The following is a 13,595-nucleotide window of genomic DNA, read 5'->3' as shown; positions in this document are numbered from 1 at the left end:
GGACTTAAATCGTCTTGAAAATCTGTGGCAGACCTGAAAATGGTTGTCTAGTGATGACCAACAACCAATTTGACAGAGCTTGAATTAAAAAATAAATAATGTACAAATGTTACACAATCCAGGTGTGGAAAGCTCTTAGAGACTTACCCAGAAAAACTCACAGTTGTAATCGCCAACAGTGTTTCTAACAGGAGGTTGAATATGTATCTACTCAAAATAAACTATACAGTGCATTTGGAAAATATTCAGACCCTTTTACTGTTTGAACATGTTACGCTACAGCCTTATTCTACATTTTTCTCATCAATCTCCCGAGTGGCGCAGCAGTCTAAGGCACTGCATCTCAATGCAAGAGGCATCACTGCAGTCCCTGGTTCAAATCCAGGCTGCATCACATTAGGCCGTGATTGGGAGTCCCATAGGGCAGAGCTCAATTGGCCCAACGTCGTCCGGGTTTGGCCAGTGTAGGCCGTCATTGTAAATAAGAATTTGTTCTTAACTGATTTGCCTAGTTAAATAAATAAAAATACCCCATAATGACAAAGCTAAAACTGTTTTTTAGATTTTTTTGCAAATGTCTTAAATAAAAAAATAAAAATAATAACTTATTTACATACACTACCAGTCAAAAGTTTGGACACACCTACTCATTTTTCCTTTATTTTTTACTATTTTGTTATGAAATAACACATATGGAATCATGTAGTAATCAAAAAAGTATTAAACAAATCAAAATATATGTTATATTTTATATTCTTTAAAGTAGCCACCCTTTGCCTTGATGACAGCTTTGCACACTCTTGGTATTCTCTCAACCAGCTTCACCTGGAATGCTTTTCCAACAGTCTTGAAGGAGTTCCCACATATGTTGAGCACTTGTTGGCTTCTTTTCCTTCACTCTGCAGTCCAACTCATCCCAAACCATCTCAATTGGGTTGAGGTCGGGTGATTGTGGAGGCCAGGTCATCTGATGCAGCACTCCATCTCTCCTTCTTGGTCAAATAGCCCTTACACAGCCTGGAGGTGAGTTGGGTCATTGTCGAGTTGAAAAACAAATGATAGTCCCACTGAGCGCAAACCAGATGGGATGGCGAATCACTGCAGAATGCTGTGGTAGCCATACTGGTAAAGTGTGCCTTGAATTCTAAATAAATCACAGACCATGTCAACAGCAAAGAACCCCCACACTATCATACCTCCTCCTCCATGCTTCACTGTAGGAACCACACATGCGGAGATCATCCGTTCACCTACTCTGTGTCTCACAAAGACATGGCGGTTGGAACCAAAAATATCAAATTTGGACTCATCAGACCAAAGGACAGATTTCTACCGGTCTAACGTCCATTGCTCGTGTTTCTTGGCCCGAGCAAGTCTCTTCTTATTATTGGTGTCCTTTAGTAGTGGTTTCTTTGCAGCAATTTGACCATAAAGGCCTGATTCACGCAGTCTCCTCTGAACAGTTGGTGTTGAGATGTGTCTGTTACTTTAACTCTGTGAAGCATTTATTTGGGCTGCAATTTCTGAGGCTGGTAACTCTTATGAACTTATCCTCTGCAGCAGAGGTAACTCTGGGTCTTCCTTTCCTGTGGCGGTCCTCATGTGAGCCAGTTTCATCATAACACTTGATGGTTTTTGCGACTGCACTTGAAGAAACTTACAATGTTCTGCATTGACTTACCATAATGTCTTAAAAAATGATGGACTGTCATTTCTCCTTGCTTATTCGAGCTGTTCTTGCCATTATATGGACCTGGACTTTTGTCAAATAGTGCTATCTTCTGTATAGCACCCCTACCTTGTCACAACACAACTTATTGGCTAAAACAAATTAAGAAGGAAAGGAATTCCACAAATTAACTTTTAACAAGGCACACTTCTTAAATAAAATGTGTTTCATGTGACTACCTCATAAAGCTGGTTGAGAGAATGCCAGAATGCTGGTTGAGAGAGTGTGCAAAGCTGTCGTCAAGACAAAGTGTGGCTACTTAGAATAATCTCACATTTCTTTAACACTTTTTTAGTTACTACATGATTCCATATGTGTTATTTCATAGTGTTGATGTCTTCACTATTATTCTACAATGTAGAAAATAGTCAAAATAAAGACAAACCCTTGAATGAGTAGGTGTGTCTAAACTTTTGACTGGTACTGCAAGTATTCAGACCCTTTGCTATGAGAATCAACATTGAGCTCAGGTGCATCCTGTTTCAATTGATCATCCTTGAGAAGTTTCTCCAACTTGATTGGAGTTCACCTGTGGTAAATTCAATTGTTTGGACATGATTTGGAAAGGCACACACCTATCTATATGAGGTTCCACAGTTGACAGTGCATGTTAGAGACAAAAAAAACAAGCCAGGAGGTCATAGGATTTGAACGTAGAGCTCCGAGACAGCATTGTGTCGAGGCACAGATCTGGGGAATGGTACCAAAACATGTCTGCAGCATTGAAGATCCGCAAGAACACAGGGGCCTCCATCATTCTTAAATGGAAGAAGTTTGGAACCACCAAGACTCTTCCTAGAGCTGGCTGCCCACCAAACTGAGCAATCGGGGGAGAAAGGCCTTAGTCAGGGAGGTGACCAAGAATCAGATGGTCACTCTGACAGAGTTCCAGAGTTCATCTGTGGAGATGGGAGGGCCTTTCAGAAGGACAACCATCTCTGCAGCTCTCCGCCAATCAGACCTTTATGGTAGAGTGGCCAGACGGAAGCCACTCCTTTGTAAAAGCTACATGACAGCCCGCTATGAGTTTGCCAAAAGGAACCAAAAGGACTCTCTCTTTGGCCTGAATGCCAAGCGTCACATCTGGAGGAAACCTGGCACCATCCCTACGGTGAAGCATGGTTGTGGCAGCATCATGCTGTGGGATGTTTTTCAGGGGCAGAGAGTGGAAGACTAAGTCAGGTTCGAAGGAAAGATGAAAGGAGCAAAGTACAGAGAGATCCTTGATGAAAACCTGCTCCAGAGCGCCCAGGACCTCAGAATGGGGTGAAGGTTCACCTTCCAAAGTACAGAGAGATCCTTGATGAAAACCTGCTCCAGAGCGCTCAGGACCTCAGACTGGGGTGAAAGTTCACCTTCCAACAGGACAACGACCCTAAGCACACAGCCAAGATAACACAAGAGTGGCTTCGGGACAAGTCTATGAATGTCCTTTAGTGGCCCAGCCAGAGCCTGGACTTGAACCCGATCAAACAGAGACCTGAAAATAGCTGTGCAGCGATGCTCACTATCCAACCTGACAGAGCTTGAAATGATCTGCAGAGAAGAATGGGAGACACTCCCCAAATACAGGTGTGCCAAGCTTGTAGCATCATGCCCAATTAGACTCGGGCTGTAATCGTTCCCAAAGGCGCTTCAAACAAAATACCAAGTTAAAGGGTCTTATGTTAATGTGATATTTCTGGAGGTTTTTGCACCAAAAAAACAACAACCTGTTTTTGCTTTGTCATTATGGGGTATTGTGTGTCAATTGATGAATAAAACAGTTTTTTAAATTTTTAAATCAATTTTAGAATAAGGCTGTAACATGACAAAATGTGGAGAAAAGTCAAGGGGTCTGAATACTTTCCGAATGCACTGTATATGCAAACGGATGTGGACACCCCTTCAAATTTGTGGATTTAGTTATTTCGGCCACACCCTTTGCTGACAGGTGTATAAAATTGAGCACACTACCATGCAATCTCCATTGTCAGTTAGCTTCCAACAAGTCAGTTAGTCAAAGTTTTGTCCTGATAGAGCTGCCCCGGTCAACTGTACTTGCTCATATGGTGAAGTGAAAACATCTAGGAGCAACAACGGCTCAGCTGCAAAGTGGTAGGCCACACAAACTCACAGAACGGGACCACCGAGTGCTAAAGCACGTAACGTGTAAAAATTGTCTGTCCTCAGTTGCAAAACTCACTACTGCGATCCAAACTACCTCTGGAAGCAACGTCAGCACAAAAACTGTTCGTCTGAAGCTTCATGAAATTAGTTTCCATGGCCTAGCAGCAGCACACAAGCCTAAAATCACCATGCGCAATGCCAAGCATCGGCTGGAGTGGTGTCAAGCACGCCAACATTAGACTCTGGAGCAGTGGAAACGCGTTCTCTGGAGTGATGAATCACACTTCACCATCTGGCAGTCCGACGGACAAATCTAGTTTAGCAAAAGTTGTCAGTGGTGGAAAAAATACCCAATTGTCATACTTGAGTAAAAGTAAAGATACCTTCATAGAAAATGAGTCACCCAGTAAAATACTATTTGAGTAAAAGTCTAAAAGTATTTGGATTTAAATATAATTAAGTAGGTATCAAAAGTAAATGTAATTGCTAAAATATACTTAAGTATCAAAAGTGTAAATAATTTCAAATTCATTATATTAAGCAAACCAGACGCCATCGTTTTCTTGTTTTTTACATGTACAGATAGCCAGGAGCACACTCCAACCCTCAGACGTAATTTACAAACGAAGCAAGTATGTTTAGTGGGTTGGCCAGATCAGAGGCAGTAGGGATGACCAGGGATGTTCTCTTTGTGTGTATGAATTAGACCATTTTCCTGACCTGCTAAGCATTCAAAATGTAATGAGTACTTTTGGGTGTTAGGGAAAATGTATGGAGTAAAAAGTTTTTTTTGTTTTTCTTGAGAAATGTAGTGAATTAAAATAGTAAAGTAAAAGATACCCCAAATAACTACTTAAGTAGTACTTTAATAAAGCATTTTTACTTACGTTTTTTACGCCACTGGACAAAGGGACTAGTAATCTTTCATATCTGTCTCTTTATACATTTTTCAAACACACCGCTATAAATAAATGTTTCACAAAGTGCTTCTCTTTCAATGTTTATCCGAATGCAAAAGTTTAAGTTACTGGAGTTATATGGAAATTAATGACAATAAATGTATTGTTTTTTAAAAATGGTCGTCCGTCTGTCAACATTTTTGTCTTATTAAAGGGATTGTTCACTCAAAAACGTATTTAAATAGATAGTTCGTTTTCAATTAACTATCCCTTTAAGATTATTTCCAGGTAGACAATATACTATACCCGTGGAATAGTTAATGTAGTGGTGCATTCTGAATGACCATCATGTTTTCATATCCAGTTTCAATTTATCATATGCCTTAATTGTTATGTTAATAGCACACTGGACTTTGTCTGAAAGGAGGGCCGAACACGCCCCCATTCACATCGATAGGGCTGTAGAGGAGCGGGTCGAGAGTTTCAAATTCCTTGGTGTCCACATCACCAACAAACTATCATGGTCCAAACACACCAAGACAGTCGTGAAGAGGGCTCGACAACACCTTTTCCCCTCAGGAGACTGAAAAGATTGGGCATGGGTCCCGAGATCCTCAAAAAGTTCTACAGCTGCACCATCGAGGACATCCTGACCAGTTGCATCAATGCCTGGTACAGCAACTACTCGGCCCCCGATCGTAAGGAGCTATAAAGGGTAGTGCGTACGGCCCAGTACATCACTGGGGCCAAGCTTCCTGCCATCCAGGACCTATATTGTAGACGGTGTCAGAGGAAGGCCCAAGAATTGTCAAAGACTCCAGTCACCCAAGTCATAGACTGTTCTCCCTGCTACCGCACGGCAAGCAGTACCGGATCGCCAAGTCTAGGTCCAAAAGGCTCCTTAAACAGCTTCTAACCCCAAGACATAACACATAACACTGCTGAACAATTAATCAAATGGCCACCCGGACTATTTATATTGACCCCCCCCTTGTCTTTACACTGCTGCTACTCGCTGTTTATTATCTATGCATAGTCACTTTACCCCTACCTACATGTACAAATGACCTAGACTAACCTGTACCCCCACACATTGACTCGTTACCGGTACCCCCTGTATATAGCCTCATTATTGTTATTTTATTGTGTTACTTTTTTTCCCTTTTCCTTTAGTTTATTTAGTCAATCTTTTCTTGACTCTATTACTTGAACAGCATGGTTGGTTAAGGGCTTGTAAGTAAGCATTTCACGATAAGGTCCTCACCTGTGGTATTCGGCACATGTGACAAATACAATTTGATTTGACAATCATTTAATTAGGTAATCTGAGAAATTTACTGGACTTGTAACCTTGTAAATTCTGCCTGTATGTGCATCTCATTCCATTGACGATAGTTAATTAGTCTCTTGGGAGTTTTAGATGAGTCATTTAGAATGAATGTGTCACACACTGATCTGTTTCACCTGTCTTTGTGATCGTCTCCACCCCCTCCAGGTGTCACCCATCTTCCCCATTATCCCGTTTATTTATACTTGTGTTCGCTGTTTGTCTGTTTCCAGTTCGTTTGTTTGTTCAAACGTACCAGTGCCTGTCTTTGCTATAGTCCCTGTTTTCTAGTTTCCGGGTTTTGACCCTTCCTGCCTTCCCTGAGCCTGCCTGTCGTCCTGTACTTTTGCCACACTGCTCTGGATTTTTGACCCCTGCCTGCCTTGACCTGTCGTTTGACTGCCCATTTTAAAGAATAAACATTGGTTCCTTCTACACTGTCTGCACCTGGGTCATACCTTAACGTGATAGAATGAACAAACAGTTCACTTTCCTAGATGAGGTTTATTTCACATTGTGCACCATCTCATATTTGGATGAGTGGTTAAACATGTCCATAATATTTTCTGTAAATAGAAAATATTTACACTTAAATGTTAGTTTAATATAAGTTATATTAGACTAGATATGAATGGTTCATATTTCTTACCAGTGCAGACAGTTTGCAGTCTGCCCAAACACCTTTTTTCTCTCCCCGTTTTCCAAGAAGTGATGACTAACAGTTTGACAGACACAGCATCAGTATGTGCAATCAGATTCTATTGGCTAACAGACATTTTCTGAGACTTCCTCCCTTATCATACACAATTTACTAAGAGCCAAGCAACATATTCAAAGGATGGGGAGGTGTCTTGTCCAAGTAAGGACTCTTTTAATAATGCATTTTTTGTTTATAATACATTGCCTTTCCTTATCCCCCTAGTAGGGCCCCAGTGCTGCACTAATCTGGAACACACATCTTAACAGGTCAGTCATATGCACCTCCCAAACTAATATCTACAGTTTATAACATGATATCCATATCTACAGTATAATGGTTACGACAAACATGTCCCATTCAGGTGCTGGCTATAAATCAAACATTTCATGAAACCACTGCACTAATGCATTGATTTCTCTTGCCCTTAGTGACACTGGCTTCACAGGTAAATGTTTATCCTCAGTTTAGACTGAAGAACACAGGAGAAATGTCAGCACCAATGTCTCCCATCCTGATTCAATAGCATAGATAGTCACATTGCCAGGGAAGTAGATTACATTACATACAAAACCTGCAGCCTGTAATGTACTGCAACTGGATGGAGAACCGATTTCATAGTGTGTATTCCTCTGCATTTATACAGACATATCATTGTCTAATAGATACAGTCAGAATACAGGTAGCTACCGTTGGTTGTTGCATGCATATGATACGTATTAAAAAAAACAGCAAAGTGTGATCGTAGAGTAAAGTTGTCAAGTCAAACTCCAGTCTATGGTAACGTTGTCAGTATTACGCAAAAAGCCCATTTCCACAATAGCACATCACAGTGTTAAGGAATATCAGGGAAGTACACCGTTGGAGGAAAAGCATGCTAGTAATAAACACTACTTTCAGTAGTTGGGTTAGAAACCCCACAGCAACATTTGACCTTTTGGGAGTCTTGGAAGATGCAGAGGGAGGGACTGTGCTACCGGATGCCTCTCTTACCCCAAGGATAACCTCAAACTGATTTGAATTGCATTGGAAAACTAGGATAGACATTGTTGATGAGACAGGCCTATAGCTGGAAGACAAACAGCTGGTGACACACAATTAAAAGGCCAGACATCGGAGTAACTGTTGTTTAGACACCCCATTAGGTCAGAATTAAATGAGTCTCTTCTGCCAAAGGGAATAAGGGATAGTTCACTCCAAAATTGTAGTTGAGGTCAGATGTGGGCTAATGTCAAGAGGTCCAGACTGTCTTCTGTGTAGATCCAGCTCTGTGCCTCAACTCCAAATGAATTGGAAAGACAGGCACCCTCTAAAGAAGATTCAATTAGACTTTGCCTATCCTTTCCATTCATTGGCCACTTTTGAGGTTTGAATATGTCTGACAAACTTTGATTTTTGAGTGAACTAGACACTATCACTTTACAGGCAGTTGAGGTCACTACGATTTTTTTTGGGCCACTTAGCAGTTTGACTTCACAATGCATTGACAGAGCCACTGCTGTGGTTAGTGGGTAAAAGGCAGGATCAACATATTTGGGTACTTTGGTTTGACTTAATTGGGTTTAGACCTTGTGAGGAACTTTCTATTAGACATTTGCTATAAAGGCAGGCAAGGCCAAACCTCCTCAGAATTCACAAAACATGTCAAAACTCTTAAGGGTCAAGTCCTCAAGATATGAGGCTATATACATGATTCATTCACACATCACCTTGAACATGCAATAATGCAATGTTGGTGTGGAAGTGTACAGTGAGTGTCATCTTAGGATATGTGAGCAAAACAACTTTTGTGTTCTCAAGTATTGATGTCATGCACACATTGCTGATGATGTCAAAGTGTTTAAAAAAAAATCGCTGTATATTCCTTACATGGTATGTTTTTACAGTGCTTTACCTTCCAAAGTTGCCTTTCACCCAAGAAATGCTATTGTTTGTCACAGATAGTAGGCTATACGTTGCATTACTGGTTTCTTTCTATATCAGTTAATTAGTTGTGCCTTCCGACAGGTTGTCATTCGTCCTTCCTGGCTCGGTCGTTGGGGGCTGCCCTCTGAAGTACCAGGAGGCCAGAGAACGTGAGGGATATTCCCACCCACCACAATGCAATCTGGGCCTCCCCGAAGATAAGCTGCCCCAAAAAGGCCTGTGGCAAAATACAGGTATTTAAATTTAGTGCACCAGTCATTACACTTTTCTCTCTGACAGCACTCAAAACGGAAAATCTGTGTCATGTATTAATTCAAACCATGCACTTTTAGTCTTATACATTATTTATAAATAAGTGTGTCTTTTCCACAGGGAAACATGTACTTACGGAAGATATGAAGTTGGAAGCGGTGGTGGTCACAGTGGTTCGGGTGGAGGAGGAAGAGTACCTGAGAGCCTTAGCGAGGAATGTCCACATCACAGCATTACAAGTGAAGAGCAGCCCCCCACAAAGCAGCCTCAGGGGGATGTGTAACTGGAACAAACACACACAAACACAATAGACCCCTTTCTGTGTTTGCAAACATTGCTCCACTAGGGCGATGTACACAAGTTGGTGGGAGAACAAGGGTTAAAAAAGCCTCTATTTACATGTTGCTTATAAGTGCATTGCACACTACTTTTGGATTATAATCATATTTTAAGGCTAATATGTATGTCCTGTTTAATATAATGTTTGTGTCATCATCGCAAATCAACTGCATTATACTTTTTTTTAAAACAGCCTATTTCAATGAGCGTTAGAATTCTAGCTAACAACGGCTGAATCCAAAATAGTTATTTTGCAAAGATAACCAAATAGAATCTTTGTGACTATTCAAGCAAGAGTCTAAACATCATTGTAAGCATAGGAGAACCCCAAAAAAGTGACTTTGTTTATAAGTAATAAAAACGTAAATCTAGGCTATGTTGAACGGGCATAGATGGTGATGGCTTTTTACTGCTGCCAATAGTAGCACGCATTTGTACGTGACGTCAGTGTGTCGTGTACTGGAATGTGGTCTATATGAATGAATACAATGTTATGTGGCAATTGAGTCACATCAAATAGTTTAGCTCCATTTCAGAGATTTGGAGCCTATTTTAGTTATGTGTCTTGATATGTAAATGTATGTCAAATAAATATCTGACGGCTTTATAAATAAATAATATAGATAATAACTCAAACGTAAAATCATAACACCACATTATGAAGGTCGTTTCAAGCAGCCCAAATACAATATGGTATTGACATTGAATGGACAATTGCCCATATGTTAAACTAGGATCACATTCGGCCACTAGAATAAAATGATACTCAACATAAGCAAATATATTGCTTTAACACAAAAATAAACGATGTAATACTGCACTACTGTAGGTCGCACGAGCTGCAATGTCGTTCAAGCACGCGGGTACGACAGGAGCTTGATACACAGCATCGCCTGTCCAGCTGAGCGAGCCGCCGATGGTGCTGATGCTGAGCGCACGAGCTGGAATCGGGAGCCTTAAACTCATCACTGGAAAACCACAATTTCCCTTCTCGCGGACGTATTGCTATGCTAACACATTGACATTTACATTATTCAAAGCCAACCGAATCCCATAGCGTTAATAATTCAGGCACTTAAACGGGGGCGATTCCTCACCCAGTCACACGCGGTAGTTTCATCCGGTTGTCTAAATTTCCGCTGCTCTCCCCATGTTCGTAGCCCCGTTTCACATACACCTTTAAGGTAATCGGCTCCAAGTGACAGCTTTGCAGATGAAGATGCGACAGCCCCGAGAAACCCCGCCAGGAGCGCATAGAAAACGCCGGGAAACATGTTGACAACCAAGGCACATATTTTTCTAATCCATCACATTCCTACGGCGGTATTGAGTTGAATGTGTGAGTAAAATCTAATCTACAGGCTACTTCCTAACAATAACCGCCCGGAGATAGCCACACCAATCAAAATACTTGCTCGGCGGGTAGGTGCAGAAAGTGGTTCGAACTCCACGGCTGTGTAGCATTGTGGGATGAGTAGTTTCTTCAGCGGCATCACGTGTTCAGGAATTCTGTGGATATTGGATAAGAATTTATTTCAGGAATCAATAGGTTTATGAGTGAGTTCTAGTCTCTCAAAGGCAAGACCCAATTAATGAATCATAATAGGCCTTTAATTAGTCTGATTCATATTTATAATATTAAATTAATAGCCAGACGTTCCATTTTAATCACAAAAAAGAATCATACATTAGGCAATGGGCGAGGTTAGTCTTATAGCCTACTACTTTGTTAATCTGCTCTATATTAAAGTTGCAATATGTAACTTTTTGAGAAACCTGACCAAATGTACATAGAAATGTGAGTTATAGATCTGTCATTCTCATCGAAAGCAAGTCTTAAGAAGCAGTAAAGCAGCTACCCTATAGAGTGCTGTTGAAGCTACTGTAGACCTTCATTGCAAAACATTGTGTTTTAATCAATTATTTGGTGACATTAATATATTTAGTATAGTTTTATCTAAAAAGCATACATTTTTAATGTTTCAATATTTTTCTTTCTTCTGAAATTCACTGAGGAGGATGGTCCTCCCCTTCCTCCTCTGAGGAGCCTCCACTGCTACCCTCCCTCCCCTCAGACTCACCATCAGATGCAGGCCATCAGTCCATAATAATAAAATAAAAAAAAGCTAATTATTATGCTCACTCAGCTGTGCCTCACAAGTAATACAACAAATCTGTTGCCAGTATGATCATATACCTACATTTTTTAAATATAATTTCTAACTGCTCTGAGAAGAACAACATTTGCAGGGCAATTCAAGCATAGCCAATATGTAGTGATAATATTGGGCCTATAGTCTACTTCACAAACCTCATCGCTACATAACTGTTTTTAATTGGTTTATGTTGCATAGGTTTCATTTTTAAGTCATGTTTTGAAAACAATCGGAGTGGTAGATCTTGGCTTGCATTTTGACTTCGAAGGTGATCTTGAATCAGAAAAGGTTGGTGACCACTGGACTAGGGCATCTCTTCTCTTATCAGTTGAAGCAGCAGACTCAAATTAATGTTGAAAAATAACCAAGCTTGTGAACAAAACAATGTAAATACAACAATGGGATATAGGATTTGTATTTCTTTGTTCAATTAGCAGCTATGAAACAAAACAGCATAAATACTTTGAAAACAGCATACTGATGTATTTTTCTAACACAAAATCACACATTCTCATACTTGAATTTAGACTATTTTTATTCGCAAATGTAATGCTCACACTGTAGAGCCCTGCAAACGGAATAGACATTCCTGCCAATACCTAAATCAACCAGCATTTGGTGGGTGGCGGGTGTTAATTTCATATCCTGGATGCTAATGTGATGTCTTTGAGTGGGTCAAGGCAGGACTACTCTCACACTAGCCCCAATCCTGATCCAGACAGTAGGTCCCTCAGATTGGGGCCCGGGGCCTTCAGAATAAATGTCCCCTTCACCATACTGATGAGCTGGATCATATAGGTTCATTACCTAAAAACAAATGGCATCCTCTTGAATATATAGTGCACTTTTTTTTTAAACCAGATCCTTATAGGCTCTGGTCAAAATATGTGCACTACGTAGGGAATAATGTGCCGTTTGGGATGCATCCCCCAGGGGAGAAAATGGTACCTTAGTTCAGCCATATCTCTGTCCTTCAGAGACAAGACTTGAAATCCTCATTATTTGCACACAGAGAGGAAATAAAGCGAGGGAACTTGTCTGTTACTATTAGAGTTTCCCTAAAAAAGAGAACACTGTATAAAAAACAATCTATTTCTCCTCCTCTTATTGATTATCAAAGAAGAATATTATCTGTATTACATATTTGAGACTCTAAGATATCGATCTAAGATACCCCCTCAAAAACATTAACCTAACAATACTATGGATGCACCAATCTTTAAGTTATGGCTCCAGGCACCATGAGAATAACACTGGGCCACTTCTTTCCTCAGCTGTGGCAAGTAGTTTACTTTTGTATGTGTTTTACGGATTTTTGCACAATGCCTATTTAATTAATAATTCAAGGTCATAAAATGTTACAGGCCCAAGCTGAAAGAAACATTATCCGTCCATTCCCATTATTCAACAGATCCACATTTTGGCCAGTAGATGTCTCTAATGTTCTTCAAGCAACAGCATATCTACAGAAATCAAACAGTTTTGAGTTTTGAATGCAGACAATTTCCTAAAATGTACACAAGTAATCATGTAAACCTATAATCTGTGATGCACTTCAGAAATTAATTAATTAAAAATATCTAGTTAACAGAAGAAAGGAAGACAAAATAAGGACAGAAGAAAAAGGAAAAGAAAAAGGACAACAAAGTGAAACCTCTAAAGAAACAAGAGACCATAATACAAGAAACAGCACTATAGAGAGATAGAACAACAACAACGCAGCCACTGCCAGCTAGCCTACTTCAGCAGTACTGTATCATTTGAATTATTTTAGTCAATAAGATTCCTGCTACGTAAGCTTAACTTTCTGAACATTCGAGACGTGTAGTCCATTTGTCATTCCAATCTCCTTTGCATTAGCGTAGCCTCTTCTGTAGCCTGTCAACTATGTGTCTGTCTATCCCTGTTCTCTCCTCTCTGCACAGACCATACAAACGCTCCACACCGCGTGGCCGCGGCCACTCTAATCTGGTGGTCCCAGCGCGCACGACCCACGTGGAGTTCCAGGTCTCCGGTAGCCTCTGGAACTGCCGATCTGCGGCCAACAAGGCAGAGTTCATCTCAGCCTATGCCTCCCTCCAGTCCCTCGACTTCTTGGCACTGACGGAAACATGGATCACCACAGATAACACTGCTACTCCTACTGCTCTCTCTTCGTCCG

At 40.6% G+C, this 13,595-nt stretch overlaps 1 protein-coding gene across 1 annotated transcript; it reads right to left on the bottom strand.

Moving 5' to 3' along the window:
* Positions 1-6,627: 6,627 nt before the first annotated feature.
* Positions 6,628-10,715, bottom strand: LOC115128979 (transmembrane protein 42). The gene is made up of 3 exons (XM_029659116.2): positions 10,376-10,715; positions 9,076-9,222; positions 6,628-8,904 (listed from the first exon to the last, which is right to left on the bottom strand). The coding sequence occupies exons 1-3, from the start codon at positions 10,550-10,552 to the stop codon at positions 8,773-8,775; spliced, it is 456 nt and encodes a 151-aa protein (XP_029514976.1). The 5' UTR covers positions 10,553-10,715; the 3' UTR covers positions 6,628-8,772.
* Positions 10,716-13,595: the final 2,880 nt, after the last annotated feature.

Source organism: Oncorhynchus nerka, linkage group LG4 (genome assembly GCF_034236695.1).
Source record: "Oncorhynchus nerka isolate Pitt River linkage group LG4, Oner_Uvic_2.0, whole genome shotgun sequence".
NCBI lineage: Eukaryota > Metazoa > Chordata > Actinopteri > Salmoniformes > Salmonidae > Oncorhynchus > Oncorhynchus nerka.
This window is presented reverse-complemented; position numbering and strand designations above follow the sequence as displayed.